A 21473-nucleotide genomic window follows, 5' to 3' on the forward strand; every position below is an offset into this window, starting at 1 on the left:
CGTTTCTGCCAATGGGCCTTAATAATATAGATATTTACCTGGAAATTATTAAAAATGTAGGGTTTTAGTGGGTAAAAATCCCACACTACCCTGGCGTCCGCGGCAGATTCCCTTCTGGAGGCGCCGAGTTGCCTTTTGAAGATGTCTCCACGTTAAAAAAATAATTTATAAAAAAAATTTATAAAGTTTTGTTATAAAAAAATAATTCATAAATTTTTTTTTTAACTTGGGGAAATTTTCAAAAGCCACCCCAACTCCTTAAGAGGGGAATCCCAGGGGCGCCAGGGTAGTGTGGGATTTTTACCCACTAAAACCGTAAATTTTAAATAATTTACATGTAAACATCTCTATTATTAAACCCCATTGGCAGAAACGCTCGGACACCTATTTACTAATTTTCGACATAGATCCATCCTGCCAAGGCTCATCAAAATCGGTGTCTACCACACGGTGTCCTCCCCTTGTAAGAGATACAACCATCTTCCCCCTCCGACAGGCAATCCGTGCAACTGCACTAGAAATTTTATGCACGTAACGTATCAAGCGTTTCAGTACACGTAAACAGACCCGTAACTTAGAAACGAGCCATGCAATTACGCGTAACGTTACAAAAAAAAACCCCCAAGATGATACGAAGTGAAACGTTTGAACGATGATGAAGAATAATAAAGCATCCAGCTAAAAGACTCGCGGCGCAGGAATACGCGATGCACCTATATCGCACGCGATTCATACCCTCCTCAAACCATAAACACAACGATCGGAGAAAGAAGAGAGAACCCCGAAGAGATTATAACACATGAACACTACCAAGACCCGACGCAACGACTGGTTTACAGCCGGGAAAAAAGACGCGAACGGTAATGAGTCGACCTTTTAGCGATGCTACATTCCGCGGCGAGTTACATTCATCCCGGGCGAAGATTGTTATACCCGGGGACAGTTACCCTTCACCACCTTCCTCCTAATTGACCAACGAAGAAATCCGTTGCACCAGCAGCTCGTAGGGCCCTTGCTACGTCACTGTGGGGCCCCCGTGACACACATCAATGGGTCCAAATGTAACGGTACCCGCAACAGTGACCTACTCTTCAGCCGCGGTGTACTCTCTCTGCCCCTTTCTTTCAGCGTCTCCCCTCTTCCTCCCTCTTGGTTCTCGGTCAAGCGAGCGTCGAACGCGCACGGACTCCGCGGGGCATGTACTTTTACCAGCGGGGCCCGTTCGCGCCGCGTGCGCCGCCGTCTGATTACAGCCAGTAATGAAAGCGTCCTTCTCGCGCGTGGAGGTGCTGTCATGTAGCCGGGAACGTACCGTCTGTCGTCGTCCTTTTTGCGGTAGCAATCGGCCTGTCAGTGAAAACGATACGCAACCGGACTTACGAGTGTGATCGCCGACGTGCCTGGGCCGCCGGTCCAAATCTCCGAACCAACGTCAAACACGAGTTATGAATGTAATCGTGATTCTCGTCCTCCAGGTGAGCGCTCTTTTCCGCTAGCTTGGTCGCTTTTAATGGTGTTCATCGAAGATCATACGGCGCTTAGGTTTAAATTCTCGCTATTCATTGTTCGCCGTCTGCGCCGGTAGGTACCAGTGTCTACTATTCGAGAGACTATACATTACTGCAGAGAATTTAAAAAGGCGCTTTTTTCAAAATTTTTGTGCTTTTGGGAGGCTTGTTTTCGCGGGACATTTCTTCGTCGGTTTTGTAATACTTTATCAATCTGTGTTTGAGAATATTATGAGAAGTATATGTTACATAAATATTTATTCATTATAGTTACAGCTTTTCTTGTGTATCAATTAAAATTTATCTCTTCGTTCCGTCTATGAATTTCCAACCCATAATTTTCTTATCTGAAATTCGTTGGTTTAACAGTGTGTAACCATTTCTCAAATTTAATCACGTTGTTTTCCCCCATTGTGTACAAAATACATCGATAGCTACAAGGCAAGGTTACTCGTTAACAAATATTTAAACAATAATTCAAATTTAATGAAAACTTGGACACGATGAACACGTTAAATTAATGTTTCTTCGACCTTTGTTCTTGCAATAAATTAAAAGAGCAAATGTAGGTAATTGTTACCAAAGAATAAACAAAAAATTTAAAATGTTTTCAAGGAATGTGGACTTATGCGTTTAAGTTTTAGACAGAGGAAAGGCACCTATGATAAATGAAAATATTTTTTTTTATACCTTCACGTTTCTTCTAATACACTTTGTGTCTATTTTAACGAGTATTACACAATACTTATCAGTTTGCACTACATACGTGTGACCACCCTCCTCCACATGTGTGTAATAGGGTGGCTCTTATTTTCGACTTTCGACTTTTCTTCGGGGCACCCTCCAGAATAGTTCCAAATAATTAAAAAAAAAATCAGTGTAAAGTTTGAGCTCGATCGGATAAAGGGAAAGGGTGCCCCTGTGCCCTTAAACATTTAAATGATTATTTAACAGCTCGCGAAGTCGATTTTATATAATATCCTCCAAGTTATTGGTTAAATAAAAAAATATGTCAAACAAAAGTTGTAGATCCGGACAAGGCGCATATTTTATATTGTATTACCTTTTTCTGACGCCTCCAGAAGGCAATTCCCCGCGGACGCCAGAGTAGTTGGGGGTTTTTACCCACTAAAACCCCGCGGCCACTACGAAAATTTTAATAATTTACATGTAAATATCTCTATTATTAAGGCCCATTGGCAAAAACGCTCGGACACCTGTTTACTTATTTTCGACATAGATCCATCGTGCCAAGGCTCATCAAAATCGATGACTACCACATGTTGTCCTCCCTTTGTGAGTCCGCTTTCGTATTTTAGAATTTATCTTCTTCTCTGTATCTGCTGTTTGTCTGTTTCTTGAGGATAGGCACAATGTCTCTTGTTGAACCATTGAAGGAAGAATAATTTAAGTTGGGACATACTGTTACTGAAGTAAATGAATTTACTGTTTGCGAATCATTATGGAAAGAAGTTTTGGTTTTCCAGTGACAACTTTTCGCGTTTAATACTTCACATGCTTTTTGTAAAAAGACCTTAATAATTTCTGAGTGAAAACTCTAAATTTATGAAAAAGTAACTAATAACGAAAATTAACTTAGCGGCTTTAGTTAAAGAATATACACATAAATAAACTGACACTATTACAAACTTCCTGGATAATTAAATCGTTATTAAAAAAATGTAATTTCTCGTCGTAACTCGTGACACACATGATCTTTAACACTGCTATTTTCAGACCGATGCAGAGTTCGGAGGGATTCTGCTCCACTGATGGAGGGGGAAACACCTACAGGAGCGGTGGTAATGTGTGCATGAACTGCGCCTGCGTCAGTTCATTACCACCGCTCCTGTAGGTGTTTCCCCCTCCATCAGTGGAGCAGAATCCCTCCGAACACTGGACCGATGTTCTATTCCACCGAAATCTCTGATATGTTGACGTGTATACGTGTGCCTTTCATTTTTTATAAACGATGCTTTCCCATTTTACTCCGCTAGTCCATCTTGCCCCACGTTCTCCTACTTTAATAAACAAATCATTTTTTTAAAGAAAAACACAACTCTTTCTGTCCGGAATTACCCGTAGCTATCGGGGTGAATACGAACGGCTGCTTAAAGATCTTGATCTTTACTAAACACTGGTTTTCTTCCACACTGTGGGTCTGACACAGTCTTTCCTCTTATTTGGCCGAATTTTGGTTGCTCATGGGATTGAATATTTCTCTTTAATCTTTTTCACGGATATCTCAAGATCTTTCAACAAATATGTACGTATATTCTTCCTAATATAATTCCGGGGTGTTGGATACATAAAAAACTTCGAAATGTTAAGAGAAAAGGGTAAATGCCATCCTCCGTAATAACCCCCTACACGCTGTTCGCAATTACTCCAAATGAATAGAAGTTAAGAAGTTTCAAATAAAACAAATACGAACATGTATATATACAAAGTGATCCCGTGATTTTATTTAGAATTAAGCAACGGAACTACGAAAAAATTATGCTTTTTTGGGTAGTATAGGTTTAATGAACTGTAGACTCAAAATATTCGAACGTAAAATTATAAGGAAAGCTACGAAAACATTTCACAACCATTATCTTCGGGGTTGCGCGCAGCCTTCCGTCGTGACAGTTTCCTGAATACTGAACGTAGCTAATTACAGCACGTAAAGGTGAAATCAGACGCCTCATGGCTCCGCGGGCCGTTTCGCCTCGTATAGCTCGTCAAGTCAGGCTTGGCGAGCCTGGGCGAGCCGAGCCATGACCGATCAGACGGCTCCTGGCTCCGCGAACTGGCTCAGCTCATCTAGCTCGGGCTTGTAGAGCCTGGGCGAGCCGAGCCATGACCGATCAGACGGCTCATGGCTCCGCGAACTGGCTCAGCACGTCTAGCTCGGGTTTGTAGAGCCTGGGCGAGCCGAGCCATCACCGATGAGACGGCTTGTGGCTCCGCGAACTGGCTTAACTCGTCTAGCTCGGGCTTGTAGAACCTGGGCGAGCCGAGCCATGACCGATCAGACGGCTCATAGCTCCGCGAACTGGCTCAGCACGTCTAGCTCGGGCTTTTAGAGCCTGGGCGAGCCGAGCCATGACCGATCAGACGGTTCGCGGCTCCGCGAACTGGCTCGGCTCATCTAGCTCGGGCTTGACGAGCCTGGGCGAGCCGAGCCGTGACCGATCAGACGGCTCCTGGCTCCGCGAACTGGCTCAGCTCGTCTAGCTCGGGCTTGTAGAGCCTGGGCGAGCCGAGCCATCACCGATGAGACGGCTTGTGGCTCCGCGAACTGGCTTAACTCGTCTAGCTCGGGCTTGTAGAACCTGGGCGAGCCGAGCCATGACCGATCAGACGGCTCATAGCTCCGCGAACTGGCTCAGCACGTCTAGCTCGGGCTTTTAGAGCCTGGGCGAGCCGAGCCATGACCGATCAGACGGTTCGCGGCTCCGAGAACTGGCTCGGCTCATCTAGCTCGGGCTTGACGAGCCTGGGCGAGCCGAACCATGAACGATCTGACGGCTCATGGCTCCGCGAACTGGCTCAGCTCGTCTAGCTCGGGTTTGTAGAGCCTGGGCGAGCCGAGCCATCACCGATGAGACGGCTTGTGGCTCCGCGAACTGGCTTAACTCGTCTAGCTCGGGCTTGTAGAACCTGGGCGAGCCGAGCCATGACCGATCAGACGGCTCATAGCTCCGCGAACTGGCTCAGCACGTCTAGCTCGGGCTTTTAGAGCCTGGGCGAGCCGAGCCATGACCGATCAGACGGTTCGCGGCTCCGCGAACTGGCTCGGCTCATCTAGCTCGGGCTTGACGAGCCTGGGCGAGCCGAGCCGTGACCGATCAGACGGCTCCTGGCTCCGCGAACTGGCTCAGCTCGTCTAGCTCGGGCTTGTAGAGCCTGAGCGAGCCGAGCCATCACCGATGAGACGGCTTGTGGCTCCGCGAACTGGCTTAACTCGTCTAGCTCGGGCTTGTAGAACCTGGGCGAGCCGAGCCATGACCGATCAGACGGCTCATAGCTCCGCGAACTGGCTCAGCACGTCTAGCTCGGGCTTTTAGAGCCTGGGCGAGCCGAGCCATGACCGATCAGACGGTTCGCGGCTCCGCGAACTGGCTCAGCTCGTCAAGTCAGCTTGGCGAGCCTGGGCGAGCCGAGCCATCACCGATGAGACGGCTCGTGGCTCCGCGAACTGGTTCGGCTCATCTAGCTCGGGCTTGACGAGCCTGGACGAGCCGAGCCATGACCGATCAGACAGCTCATGGCTCCGCGAACTGGCTCGTCTCGTGTAGCTCGTCAAGGCGCCTTGGTGAGCCTGGGCGAGCCGAGCCATCACCGATCAGACGGTGCGTGGATCCCCGAACCACGAGCCGTCTGATTTCACCTTAACAATATCACGGGAGGACAGGACAAGCGAATTCAGCGAATATCGCGGTGTTCGGATTTACCCCGCGTTCGCAATTCCTCCATTCTCTCTTATTCACAAGAAAGCAAACGTTATATATTAATATATTCAAATACTAAATTATTTTACTTTTGAAATGCAGTACATGTTTATAACTATTTCTTTGTACGTACAAATTGTTGTGCCGCACGAGATTATCACGTCAAGTTTGAAATGAAATAATAAATAATTAATAAATTACAATTTCTCACTAAAGTGTATTTAACGTTACAATTGGCAATTGAAATACGTAACGCAATCATTTACACCCCACTACAGACCCAAACTTCATATTTTAAAGAAGTCTTTCAAACTACATAAATAATAAAATGAAACCCATTCCGTAAAATATAGAACTTCTGAATATTTTACTTTCAGTCAAGACTTTCAGTGGTTTTGCCACTCTCCCTAAAGACTTTTATAACACAGTAGGAAGGTCCTTCATTCTATATACAAAATAGTTCGTGATGCTTTTCTTCACAAAATTACAAATAAATCAGTAATGTTATTACGTTACATCCAATAATTCATTTATAAAGTAAATTATGAGAAATTTCATAAAAATTCAGCAATAGGTATATGACGATCAACGCATTACTATAAACTACTAAACATTTCTCGTGTCTTCGAATGTATAGTTTGGAAACAAGTACAAAATAAATTTTCTCAATGTACAGGTGACCACATATCAGCTTGTGAGATGTCAAGGAGGTGGTGGACCAAGTACCTTCGGATATGATGCATCCTCGGCTTGCAGTAAACCGTATTCACGTTCCGGTCGTGCACGATTCACGAATCTTCCGTGTGACTTTCGTCGACAAAACTGGTGCACCATAGCCGGAAGCTCGTATCCTTGGTATGCCAACATACTCAAATTTACTGATCTTTTACCATCTGACAGTTTCATTACTTGAACAAAGATAAAATAGAATTGTACATAAAAACTCTGATATATATATATATATATTTCACTGTAGTTAAAAAATTTCTCGGATAAAAACAGCACCTATCTTTTTCTATTGATAAGTATACTTATAGCTATATACCTATAAGTATACTTATCAATAGAAAAAGATAGGTGCTGTTTTTATTCGAGAAATTTTTGAACTACAGTGAAATAAGTATACTTATAGCTATATACCTATAAGTATACTTATCAATAGAAAAAGATAGGTGCTGTTTTTATCCGAGAAATTTTTGAACTACAGTGAAAAACACTACAGGGGTGGATACAAGACACAAATTAGAATTAGGTGCAATTCTACTCGGATGAAGAATAAGAAATAATGATAAAGAGTACACTTTTATTTATCCTCTAGATACATACGAAAAAGTTCTGAATCAAATAGAAATTAGTTCGAATAACGTGGGAAGTGGAATAATTATTCTTATTTCAAAAATGATTTATTCTTTATTCGCATTATTTACTATCCGCATCTCAGAGTTTATTATCATATTTGCGCAAACACTTGTCAATCAGTCGGCAATGAAAACTGTCAATAGTCATTCACATCGTTATAAAAATAATTTTGAAATAGTGATTTCAATAGATTACTCGATTGCATGATAATGAGTTATTCAATTAAGAATAGCGGACAAGTATTAACCACACAAAATGTTCGACCAATGAATTTTCAGTTTAATAATTATTTTACAGAAATATTTATTCTAAATAATTTAAATAATGCCCAGCTCTGTACACAAGTAACAAAAAATGTTCATGTAGAAGTACGCCCTGTATGGCCTTTCTAAATTGCAACCTGTTTTATGTTCCAAGAATTCGGTATCAACGTACGGGTAAATATTCTTGCCGACAACTTGATAGGGCATTTCGTTTTGCCTACAAGAGTAACGGGAGCCTCCTATTGCAATGTTTTGCAAAAAAAATTTGCTTGGATTGCTGAACCAAGTTCCTCTAACGATAAATGATATTACGTTGTATGTTGTTCATCCATGACGGCACTCCTCGTTTCAGTCGAGAAGCTGGACGTTATTTGGATGAACAGTTTTCTGATAAACGGATAGGCTGTGCGCCATGCAGGCCCTATGTATCTATATGTACAGGGTGATTCAGAATGACTGAAAAATTTTGACAGATTCTTTGAGAGGTCGTCCATCTCTGCTTTGGTTTTTGGATATGTTTTAGAGGACCGAAAAATAAGAAATACGTGTCTTTTTATTTTGGCCCGTTTGCATTGTTAGGGGGTGAAACCGCCCCTCAAAATTATTAATTTTCAAGTGTTCGCCTCCGATTGCTTTGGTTTTTGGATAATTATGACGCAAATGAAATTTATATGAAGTTTTACTTAACACAATTTTGTAACCCTTACGAACTTTGAGGGGTGGTTAAACCCCCCAAAACACATATTTCTTATTTTTCTGTCCTCTAAAACATATCCAAAAAAACAAAGCAATCGGAGATGGACACCTGAAAATCTTATAACTTTCGGGGATGGTTTCACCCCCTAAATATCAAAACGGGCCGCTTTAAAAAAAGGTATATCTTATTTTTCGGTCCTCTAAAACATATCCAAAATTCAGAGCAATCGGAGGCGGACACGTGGCAACCTCTTCTTGTTAGTAGGGGAGACAGGGGCTAGTTGATTAATTTTTAACATTTTTAATTTTTATAAATAGACCATTGGTGTTTTGTTGACTTGTTGCACACCAAAAATTTACAAATTTCATTAGGTACACAGGCTTAACTTTATAATTATTTTAATGGTGTCTAGGTCGTAGTTTTTATTATATTTAGAGTAGTGAGACGAATAAGTCAACAAACCCCGGCTGTGGGGTTAGTTGACAAATATGATGGGGTTAGTTGACTTGACATTTACTTTTCAGTTTCTACCCTTTGCCTGCGAAAGGCGTATATATAAGCTGTCACAGTTCCATTAACCCCTCAACGACCACCTCAGTATCTGGTATGGACCCTAAGTTTTCCACTGGTCGCCCACCTCCGTATCTCGTACGGACCTTAAAGCCGTATTTCTTATGAAAACCGGGAAAACAGTGGAGGTTTTCGTTCCGAGAGCCCGGGCCTCAGGGTTAGTTTTTCGTTTCAGGGGTCGGTCGTTGAGGGGTTAATATGTACGAAAGGCGTATATATATGCAGCTAATTCCATGAATATAGTATACGAAAGGCGTACATGTATATCCTACGACCAACAAATTTTTAAAAAATTTTTTCACTCCTTCACACTGTTATTTTTTTTTATTAATTATCATGGTGTTAGATACTGTAATTATTTTCTACTTGTTTGTTATGGTCTATTTAGAAGGCCTGAGAGTTTGTAGGGAGGATAGGGTGTAAAACTGGTAGGGGTGAGTTTGGAGGGATTTGTGGTGGGGGAAGTGGATTTGAGCAGCTAAATTCTTTGCCTCGACTGCATCTTGAGGATAAAAAGTGCAATTTTTAGTGGTATTCCTATGCTTAGTCAAGTACCCCTGTCCAAAATTGTCAACATGTTAAGGTTCGTACGTACAAAACCTCCGCGCACCGGATGAAATAATGTTTTGAGCGTAATTGTTACGTGGATGAAAGCTGGTTCGGTAACACGCTCGATTTTTAAAACAACAATGTTTATTACAATTGACCGTTACTATGGTCGACAAGAGTCAAAGTAAAAATGTATATATGTACGTATGGCCGTGTCTCAGTTGAGTTCTGATGTCCACAGAACCATAGTTAAATGCGGACATACCTTAGTAGCATTTATTGTTGGCATTCTGATGGCCAACTAATTCCCAAGTTGGGGATGCTGCGGGCCAACCAGAAATGCTACTAGGGTAGTAGGCCCCGAATCTGACGCAGGATCTACTCGAATCTGTTGCCAATCTGCTGGCATACTGCGGTCAGTTTGTGTACTGGGTAGTTGTTTTTGTGATATGTTGCTTGTAAAATTATTCTTATTACTACTAGATAGATTGTAAGCATTTAATTCTATAAGAAGCAGTTGTAAATGTTTTAAAAAATTTACAAAGACTTTCTTCATTTCCATCCAAACCACGTGGTCAATAATATTATCACAATCATGTCACTTCTATTAAGAGTGTTCAATAAAATTAATACTCCCTGTTCAGAAGTTCCATTTACAAACAAAGATTGTAAAATTTTACTAATATGTTAATACAGTCGGTTTAATGATAAATAAATGATCGATTTCGCAAGTATTCAATTCATCGAAAGTCCGCTGCGGTATTTCATTCAACTGTTCGTCTGTTAAAAAACGCGTAGTATTTGAAAGTATTAGAAAGTTAATTGACGACACGTGCACAGAAACATTATTGGATTTTCATTGTCCGACCGTATTACCTGTGCCATGAATTTTAAGCAACGCTCCGAGTACCGTGACTTATTAAAATCGTGCGTGACTGAATGCAGCCGCATCGAGGAAGACGTACTTTTACTCTCGGTAATACCTATACTTGTCTTAAATACTTGCAGTAATTTACACCTGACAGAAAGTCCAAAAGAAGCGAATAACATATCCGATTACTTTGTCGCTCAACGTTGAGGTTCAGTGTAACTAATTTGCAGTATAATTTACCCTTCACATTTATATACTTTCGGTAATGTAATCAGAAGAGGATATAACTATTGCATGTACATTTTTATAATAAAAAACAATGTTGTGAATAACAAACAATGGGTTAGTACATCCAACAAATGACTTTGTTTTTTACAATGGTATATCTCCTTTAATTGCAGGCATGCAGTGCGACGTTTCGTTCAAGAAAATCAAGGATTAATGAGACGCATGTACGGAGATGAAAGGCACATTAATGTACTCCGAGCAGAATTTGAGAAAAATGACATAGAGCTAAAATACGACGATTATTATCACCATTTCGCCGATGAGTACAGGTTGGTTTTTGTAATAAAATTAAGAAAACAAATAATAGAAATGGTTTTTTGGTGGATTATTAATCCCGCAAATAAATTGTTCAAAATGTAGCTGTGCTTCTGTATTTTGTACAAATTAAACGAAATATTAATTTTGAACACTGTTTTAGAAATGTTACACAAATAAAATAATAGCTTATTTGAATTCTAATGAATTGAATTTTTTGGTCTTATAAGATGTCTATAACAAATTGATACTCATTAATCGTGTATACATAGATCATAAATCAATAGTTGTTGACAATTGCCGTCAACATATTACAGTATTGAAAATGTTATTTTGTATTTTGCAATTACTTATATATTTTACATTTTGTAAACGTGATCCAGTGAAATTTATCTTCTTTGCGTTAACTCTTATTCCTCTTCTTTATCGAGTCAACACTAATTGTTCAGGAAGTACCAGTACACGCACGATTACGAGGACTTCGAGGGCGAGGACAGTTTAAGGATAAATGGCGAGGTGCACGAAGGAAGAGGCTTCACCAGCAGATCATTCAACGATAATCCCGCCAAACGATTGAACAAATTCCCAAAATTGAGCGAGTACACCAGGCCCCATTTCCGACCAACCGAGAAGTCCACCACTTCGCCTTCAACAGCCACGACTACACCATCGACGACAACTGCTTCGTCCAGCACAGACACACCATCCTCCATTGCAACATCCTCAACGGTGGCTGCGACCACTCCTGAACCCGCCGCAAAGTCCATCACTTCGACAACGCTGTCAGTGAATGGTACAAACAGGAATATGCAGAACAATACAACGGAGAAGATGGCGGTGTCGCCGACAGTGGCGCCCTCCCACATCGTGAGAGAGCAGAATTTCAGCATCAACGAGATTCCTGAGCAAATAGACAGAATCGACGAGGACCTGGAAGAAGTGGTGGACGTCTCAGAGGAGGTTCCCGAGGCCAGCATCGACGAGACGTCGACGGTGAGCCTGCCTGGGACCACGGACCTGCCTGGCGAGCTGGACACTAGCGAGTATCTGTTTGCCACGCCGAAGGAGACGACCGTCCAGGAGGCGTCCAGTTCCAGTGAGCAACAGGAGTTTCGACCGCGACCGGAATATCGACCCGCCAATAAGCCGGAAGTATCTTCCATGGAAGGACAGCTGTATCAGGACGTCGCCGCGAAAGATCAACAGGAACAACCGGTTCTGAAGCTGAGAGGAGTGTAAGTGCTGCTTGTTTTATTCCCATCGATTATGAATTCTCTGAGGGTGTTTCACTTTTGTTCAGCATTCGCCTACCGTTCCCTCGACGCGCGTAGTTGACAGGATAGATACACCGAAGGTCTGCGCACACGTATCAGTCCTGTGACGGTTCAGTAGCGTCAGTGGCGGTGGTGGAAGATATCGTTTCCCTGTCTTAGAACGGAGCAGTTGTCCGTGTCAATTATTGGCTCTGAAACAAAGACACTGACGGCACCGAACCGTCACAGAACTGATACGTGTGAGCAGACCTATAAGCGAATCGCAGGAGTCAGAGATGGAAAAGTTCTGATGGTTTCGACTGTAGATGAGGAATGGGTATTCATAGTAGAGCTGGTAGGTTTTGATCCGTCGGGTACCCGGGCACCCGGACATTACCCGGGATAACTTCAAGCAATTGAATATAGTATTGTCTGTGATTGTCTATGGTATAGTCTGATGTTAGCCGAAAATGATCGAACAATACCCATGGACCTAAGAATTAAATGGACGGAGCACAAAGCTTAGGGGCCTAAGCTCGTATAAGTAAGGGGGGTACATGATACTGCGCATGCGGTGGTGGACGAGCGGTGATTGGTTAATGAAAGTGACATATCATTGATAAGAGGCATTGCCTCTTTCATATTTTTTTATGGTTAAGTTTGTCGTTGAGTTTGAAATGTTAATACGTAATTGCAACATTATATTTTGGTGTTTTAAGACTTGGTAAAACTTATGCCACTCGTCAATTGAGGACCTCATATATATATTAAAATACACCATATTTTAATACACCCTATATAAGCACTCCGGTTCAAATAAAGCGCGACGCATGCGCACTACTCCGCCAATCACAAGTCGTCCACCATAACCTCTCTTCCCGATCGACTGGCTCGACCCCCTCGTCCATGTTGAGACTTTGTGCTCCGTACATTTAATTCTTAGGTCCATGACAATACCACATTCAATGGCTTCAAGTTATTCCGGGTATCCGACGAGTAAAAAAGTCATAGCTCTAATTCATAGTAGTTTTATTCGAGAAAGAATCTATTCGACTGAACGGTTAAAATTTAAGTCCTCTAAATAATTGTTCGAATAATGTACTCGTTATACAGAGTGTCTCACTAATTGTGAACGTTTGAATTATTCCCGCTGCTATTTTATTTAACCCTCGGTTGTAGCCGTGGTAAAAACACCGGTTCTCGTTAGATCAGCGAAGTTAAGAATCGCGGGGCGGTGTACTGGGGAAAGATGGGAGACCACCTTTCTCCCGGTGCGCTGCTGCTGCTGGAACTCGAAGGAGGGAGGAGGGAACAAAGAAAAGGGACTATAGTTCATTGGGCAATATAAGCAAAATTCCCTCGATACTTTTTAACGGCGAACGATGAAAGTCATGGGTTATTACCAGTATTACTTTTAAATTAAATATTATTACATTTTTTAACATAAGAGATTTGTGCATACATTTCACGGTTTCGCTAGAGTTTTCTGAGCTTTATGTTCCAAATCTCATAACGATCCGTTAATATTTACTCAAGTTATCGCAATTTATGTTTAAAGAAATAATGATTTTGGTCGAAGAATTTTTTTTTGTTTATAATTTTTATCTCGAATACTAACGATTGGATAAACAAGGTGTAAATAGAAAAATGGTGTGTCGTGGCGGGCTTTACAACACTATATTTTTTAAAATACAGTTTAACAACATTCAATTTTCCAATATTTCTTAAGGGGGTAGACACGTCACGTGACCTGGCCGATTCGGCAGGTCGGTATTACAGCCTTTTTTCTGCACAGAAATGGTAATACCGATAGATCGACGATTACCCGGTGAACGCGAGAGGGAGCTGTTTGCTATTTCTGTATTCTATTCTGAATAAGGAAAGAAATCCTAAGCTGTTTCGTTATACTTATAAAAATTTAAACGGAAAGTCGGCTGGTACTGTAAACGTAGAAAATTCATTGTACATTTTAATTACTTGAGATGTGCTTATGCTACAATATTCTACGTTAGCAGTAAGGAATTCTAAGTGAAAAGGGAAAACAGATGAGGGAATGTAAATTTCAGCTTCAAAGGCGTCGCCTTAAAGTTGCAAATAAGAGGCGCTAAGAGCTTGGTTTTTCAATTTAAAAATCTGAAAAAAATTCAGGACAATAGTAACAATCATACGTACTTACAGTAAAAATATAATTATAGTGCCAAGCCTGCTTCGATACACAATCGGCATTTTTCAGCATTTTTTGGCGTTTTTTATTTTTCACAGCTTGGTTTTTCAATTTAAAAATCTGAAACAATTCTCTAATATGTGCCCCGATAACAGAAATGCCTCTGATTTTTTTCAAAATTTTTCATGCCCTAGTATAGGAGAAATTCGGCAAAAACCTGATTTCCTATTTTTGCCCTTTACTACCCTCCGGGTGGAGATACGAAGTTGAAAGTTGCCACAAATATTTCTTTTTTAATAAGCTTTCGAATGATTCAGCGTGAGTCGAATTCGGTGCAAGGGCACATTTGACCATCTTAACCGGCTATACCCTTTAGTATACCTCTTTCCACTTCATGTTCTCCTGATATATTGGCCAAAATCTGGCGAAAATTTTCAGAATGCACAAAATTGGGCTTTGTAACAGGAGAACATGCCGTCGAAAGAGATGGCACAAAGTAACGTCTTCGGAGAGACAATCGAGGATGCCTTCGAAGCTGAAATTCAGGGTACCTCCTTTCGCTTCGTGTTCTCCTTATACCTGGGCCAAAATCTGGCAAAAATTTTGAGAACGCCAAAATATCTTTCCAACATATTTTTCTCTCTCGTCTCTCTACAGTTCAACCTGTCCCTCTTGTTGGGACAGTCTGTAGGTATTTAGTTTACTTTAGCAGTTAAAAATTATTACTGTATGTTTACTGAATATGTTTTAGGAATGCCTGTCCTGTGAAGGAAGAAGTAGTTGCACCATTTTGGGCAAATAATACAAGAGGCGAGGTACTAGCACTTCTGAACCTTTACCCGTTTGAACAATATGTTCACTGGGAAAAATGCACGTAAGTATCAATGTAAATTTTTCTAGTAACAAATTGCTCAAAAATAGGCACCCAATTTAGTCAAAGCAAGATTGTGTAAATCAAGGTAAGAATTGTCGCAAGATAATTCTTTGTTTCCACTCTGCACGCGATAAATAAAAGCAGATGGGGTTCATTCGTCGATCTACATTCATTAAGTATAATTTAGCGCGATTAGTGGGTAGTTCCTATTTTATAGTTACTCACAAAAGTATCCACCTACACCACACGCATTAATACAAGGAATCCGAAAACTCTGGGAATTCCCGAAACATGCAATATCCGGATGCAAAAAGACGTCGAAAAGTCCTTTACCGTTTTAGAATCCGAGGCTTCGTTCTCGAGATATTGACAATTGAATATTAGCGGTGGAACTTCCGAGCCGCGCAGTTTAAAGGCGAGTCAGCTGAACGCGCGGCAGCGTAGACTCGCATGCACGCGCAACAGGCACGTGTAGATACAGGTTCACACGCACAGATTCAACCAGAGCGTTCGGCTCTACTGTGTGCATGGGTCTCTATCTACGCGTGTCTCCTACGCGTGCGTGCGAGCGGCTACTGCTCAGCGCTCAGCTGTTTCGACTTTAAACTGCGCGGCCTGGAAGTTCCACCGCTAATATTCGACTGATAATACCTGGAGAACGAGGCTTTGAATCGAAAAACCGTAAAGGACTTTTCGATGTCTTTTTGCATCAAGATATTGCACGTTCTGGGAAGTCCCTGAATTTTCGGACACCCTGCATATTTTACATATTTATTCAATGCTAAAGATAGAATTATCAATTCTAATTTTATTCATAGTAGTATAGATTTTGATTAATGGGGTTGATAGATTCGGGTACATTTAATTGAAAAATTATACAGTTTTTCTAAAATGTTATTATTATCCGTGGATGCATCCAAATCCAATATTTATTTTACACAAAATTAACTAATATTTTTTGGATATCCCCGCGATCTTGTTATACGTTTTGGTCTGTAATGCATACATTGAACTAGCCTTTTCTGTAAACTTCTTATTTATTTTGTTTCAGTCTTCTCCTGAAATATATTTAAGCATGCCTTTAGTAGATGGTACTAATTGAAAGTTCATTAACCAAGGTTCACACTAGCGTAAATTAGTATTTAAATTTTTACCTTTAACATTCGTAAAATCTAAAAATATGTTACCTTATTCAGTGGGCAGATACTTCTATGTGTAACTATACAAAGTGAGCCGCATAACTTGTCACTCTGAATAGCTTCTGATGTAAATATATGTTTTACAAAAATGTGTTTTACACCGACACAACCTTATATAGAAATTGACCTTGAGTTTTTTAAATGGAATGCGTACATTTTTGTATAAAAATTTAAAAGAGCAGTGAATTATCTATAGAAAGTAGTAAGCTTTATTTGTCCTAAACCTAATATAATTAGCGAGATATTTGCAAAAATATCATGGTCTCACTACTTACCTTAGTTACAGTAAGTGTTCAAGGTGATGCCCGTTGACTTCCATGCGACTGTTACTATTATTAAGTTTAGAACAAATAAAACTGAATACTTCCTTATAGAAACTTCACAGCTCTTTTAAAATTCATACTTTAGATGTTATTCGGGCTGGGCAAGTTGCGTGACTCATCCTGTACAAGTCGTGAACACTTTTTTATGGTTCTTTCTGGAAACTTTTTCAATTGCCATGTTTGATCAAAGACACGAGAACAAGCAGATGCACTGTAGAGACGGATGCAGATGCGAGCAACAATTCAGACTTCACAGGTTGCTGGCTTACGATCCGAACAACGAGTGCCGTGGTATCTTCAGCGATTGGTTCAAGTTCCCAAGTTGCTGCGTTTGCCGTTGCTACGACCTGCCCCTTGAATTTCGCGTAACATCACGGTCTCCTCGCACACAGAAACAACGAATTAAAGTACGGCCACCTCGTAGCCGCTACACGTAAGATAGAAACCCTCATGCCATTGTTGTATGTCCAAATTGAATTGACGACTCAAGGGTATTCACGAGTTGCTCTCACCATAGCGTGTAGCTCACTCCATTTTCCATCTGTGGTGTCTCTTCAAACCTGCAAACCTACTCGCACGCGTCCTTCTTCTCACATCAAACAATAGGATGAGCTTGCATGATAAAGAAGTAGAGGCTATAATCTAGGTACGTGGTGTATTTTGCAATCAGAAATGTAGTTTTGAGTGGTCAGTTGAATTTGGATCGTTCATAGTCTGATAGCGTATTAATTCTTTAAAAGTCTTCGATTTGCGAACAACGAACAATTTCATGTTTTTACTCGTGCAATATTATTTATTTCATTTCTACTAACACCCTTAATTGTCGACCCCATTCACACACTTAGGTAAGGTATCTATAATTTAATGATGTAACACACAAAGCGTTCAGCAATGAAATGGATGATTCTACGTGACAAAATAAGACAGAAATCAAGTGTAACGAAATTGCGGTGGTTGCTTCGTCGTTTAGTTATTAATGTTTAAAAAATCGGGTCATATACGCCTGAAACGTGGCAACTGTGCCATCAGCGGCTTGTGTTGCGTACAGAGTTGCCATGTGTAAGGAATTAATGGCGGCGTAGGGAAGATGTGACGTAGTACGGAGTAGTGGAGGGGAAACACCTACAGCAATAACGGTATGTTTGTGTTGGTGAGGCTCCTTGTGCATCTCTGCTATAGACAAATGGAGGTGGAGAGGGGGAGACTGTGGAGAGAGTGAGAGAATGAGAGACAACATACGTCACTCAAGTCACGTGATGTAAGTGAGGTGGGGGTAGAGTGATAGCGGGGGTAATCTGACGTCATAGTATTTCTCTCGGAGGGAATTTCTTCTGGCAACGCAGCTTAATTATTCATCGCATGGCGTGCAGAAGTCGTATTAGTGTACCAGGTGAATGTCCCAATTTCTGCTCATTTAAGAGGTTACTCGTCATAAAGAAGGTATTCACAAGCTATTTTGCAGTACCCTTAAAAACCATTGAAAAGCACGCAGCAAAATTAATGTTACTCGTGAAAGAAAAACAGCTACAAATTATCAAGAGTAAAATAACAATTGAATTTATGATCGCGTCTTTAACTCGGCGGGAGGCGCTACTGGGTAAAATTTACCACGGAGGCGCTAGTTCCGAAAGTATGAAGACTGTTTGAGTTTTCGTTACAATTTTTTCAAGAACTTTAATACAGATTCTAAAATATTTCATAAATTTTGTTTGATTCTTAAAACACTGAACTTTAACATAAAAATTACAAAGTTAAAAAAAATATATATTCTGAAACCGTGGTTTTTTACGTTTCAATTTTGGGTATTTTTAACCCGGTAAGGTGATTGTCCCAATTTCTGTTCATTTAAGAGTTAATTCGTCATAAAGAAGGTGTAAAAAAATTTGTTTGTTATCAAAAGTTGCAGAGTAATTGATTAATTATTTAATAATAAATCAACCAATTCAAAAACTATTTAAAAAAGATATTTCAAGATGTTTAACTATTAGTAATTTGTGATTAAATACAATGCTCTAAATGTCCGTATTTCTGCTCACGAAAAATAGCGATGTATACGTATTTCTACTCACCATTTGTACCAATTTCTGCTCACATAGTATGTTGCCTTTTCAAATTAAAAGAAGATACATCTTTTATGGAGATGTTTTCTAACACAATAGTAAAGCATAATAAAATGATAAATAAAAAATAAAATGCCTTCGAATAGAAATAGAGGTTACAACATACATTGAATAGTGAGGTTATGTTACTAAAATTTTTGGTGACTAGAAATGCGGACATGACGGTGATTCACTGTTTTCTACCTGTAAAAATTAGAAATAGTAAAAAAATCTAAATCCAGAGCATAATAAGGTATCTGTTTTTGTTATTAAATAAGAACTGTGACTGCAAAAACTATTTTCTGCCCAATTATCGAATATCAATAGTGACGCTATTCCTTAGCACAAACAGTTAGAAGGCTAGAACACGATCGAAAAATCATGAGTCTCTTGTTTTAAAAATCTTTCATTGCTTATGCTGCAGTTTGATTAGCCCCAAGCTGGTACAACACTCGCGTAAATGTTCAAATAATTTAGAATTATTTTGTTCCAACCATAGTGCAAACGTAACGCTTATACCTAGTAATAAGAAAAATACGAAATGAGTGGAAATGGGGACATTTACCTAATAGGTTTATGTCTATGTTACGTCACGTCTTCCTTACGCGTAGGGAATTGCCTGGCAACTCTGGTTGCGGAGTATAGGTGTATAGGATTTTGACCCGTAATAAAAATTGAATCATGCAGTTCTGAGAATAATTATTTATAGTAGGATTTGATCTTGTTATTAATCGAAATTCTTATTTTCCTATAACAGTAATACTTAATGAAGAACTCGAATAAGGTTAAGTCCAACTAGACCTGCATCCATTAGACGGGGATTAAAATATGTATAATAAAAGCTACACTCCTGAGGGAATTGAAGAAAAATGACAGTGGAAACCTAATGGCTGCAGCCTAGTCAAGAAATTTAGTCCCTGCTATTGTAATTTACGACAAAAGAGAAATTATTTCGTATAAGATCCACCTCCCACAGCGTCTTATTTCAGTGAAACTCCGAATCTAGTTTGTATATATTTTTCACTTAAATTAGCAGATGTAATCCAAAATCGTAGCTATAAGCTATTAAAAATGGTTATAAGTATCTATTCTGTTCTATAGTTTTCAATATATACATTATATTTGTACATATATTTATATATCTAAAAAAGGCTCAACGTCGTATAATTATAGCATTTTAACAGAATTTGCAAGTGAATATGACGTAAGTTGTAGGAAGCGTTTAAAATAAAAAAAAAGTTTGCTTCTGTGCATTTTGGATTACATAAAACTAAAATCCTCCAAGATAAGTTTCAGAATAATTGTGTAATATACATGCTGAAAAGATTAAATTTCTCATGTGTGCTCAGATTTCCTTATTTTAAAAAAAAAATGTGTAAAGCAATTTCTGTATTTCCTTAGAATTCCGAGGACCAAACAAATTTTGTAAAATCGAAGGATTCCTGAAACAAAGAAAATCTTTTGTTTTAATGTTTAAATATCGTTCAGTACTGTTTGCTACTGTTTTTTATTTCAGAATTCGTCGATTCACGAACCGATACACTTTCCACAGAAAAATACAATTCTAAAGGGCCGTCCATAAATTACGTAAGGGTAATTTTGGCGATACCCTCTCCCACCCCCAGTATAATAATTCGTAAGATTTTAGATTCCAATCTCCTCTGCCCGCCCTTACGTAATATTTTTTACGTTGCATTTTTTCAGTCATTACAATTCTTTTAAATATTTGCATAATTCATTAAACTCGACTTCGGAAATTTTAAACGAAAATTACTTTTCTGAAACATTAATGATAGAAATGGAATTATTGAAAATTAGGTTAAAAATATCAGGAAATCCCTCCCCCTCCCCCAGGCCTTACATAATTTAAGGACGACCCCTAAGTCAAGCTCGTTTGACGATGGTTTCCAAGCAACGATTTCTACGATGTTTGGTGTTGTGCCCAGCACTTAATCTTCGAAATACTTGCATATGTACATACTTACATATAGGTACATATGTTTGGTTGATATTGAAATTTCTTCATCAGAAATCGTAGCTCTCAGATCCGTTTTATAAAAGAGACTACTATAAATATTGAACTCCATTTGGAGAGTAATTGAATATTAATTTATGTTTTCTTTTCTTTAAAAGTTGATGTATAGAAGGGTATATCAATGTGCAATGCTTAGAGTTAGAGAAAGCATTAATGCTTTCGTCAGGACTGTGGAGGGAACAGATTGTGTTTCTAATCCTCTGTAACACAATTCAATTTTTGTTTCAATGACCATAATGATGAATGTTTGTTCGTTTGTTTTTTTTTCGTTTTCCAGTGTTTTAAGCAGGATGGCGTTTCAAACTTACAAGGGGAGGACACCATGTGGTAGACACCGATTTTGATGAGCCTTGGCACGATGGATCTATGTCGAAAATAAGTAAATAGGTGTCCGAGCGTTTCTGCCAATGGGCCTTAATAATAGAGATATTTATATGTAAATTATTAAAAATTTCATAGTGGTCGTGGGGTTTTAGTGGGTAAAAATCCCACAACTACCCTGGCGCCCGCAGGGATTCCCCTCTGGAGGAGTCGGGGTGCCTTTTGAAGATTACCCCAAGTTAAAAAAAAAGAATTTATTAAAAAAAATAATTTATAAAAAAAAAAAATTTTAACGTGAATATATCATCAAAAGGCACCCTGACGCCTCCAAAAGGGAATTCCCCGCGGGCGCCAGGGTAGTTGTGGGATTTTTACCCACTAAAACCCCGCGGCCACTATACAATTTTTA

The 21473-nt window shown here is 39.8% G+C and overlaps 1 protein-coding gene across 1 annotated transcript; it reads left to right on the top strand.

Moving 5' to 3' along the window:
- Positions 1 to 1208: 1208 nt before the first annotated feature.
- On the top strand, positions 1209 to 20344 carry Spz4 (Spaetzle domain-containing protein 4). Its single transcript, XM_076830299.1, has 7 exons — positions 1209 to 1475; positions 6621 to 6799; positions 10655 to 10810; positions 11246 to 12031; positions 14965 to 15087; positions 16800 to 17042; positions 19466 to 20344. The coding sequence occupies exons 1-7, from the start codon at positions 1446 to 1448 to the stop codon at positions 19473 to 19475; spliced, it is 1527 nt and encodes a 508-aa protein (XP_076686414.1). The 5' UTR covers positions 1209 to 1445; the 3' UTR covers positions 19476 to 20344.
- Positions 20345 to 21473: the final 1129 nt, after the last annotated feature.

This window comes from Andrena cerasifolii, chromosome 2, assembly GCF_050908995.1.
Source record: "Andrena cerasifolii isolate SP2316 chromosome 2, iyAndCera1_principal, whole genome shotgun sequence".
In the NCBI taxonomy this organism is placed as follows: domain Eukaryota; kingdom Metazoa; phylum Arthropoda; class Insecta; order Hymenoptera; family Andrenidae; genus Andrena; species Andrena cerasifolii.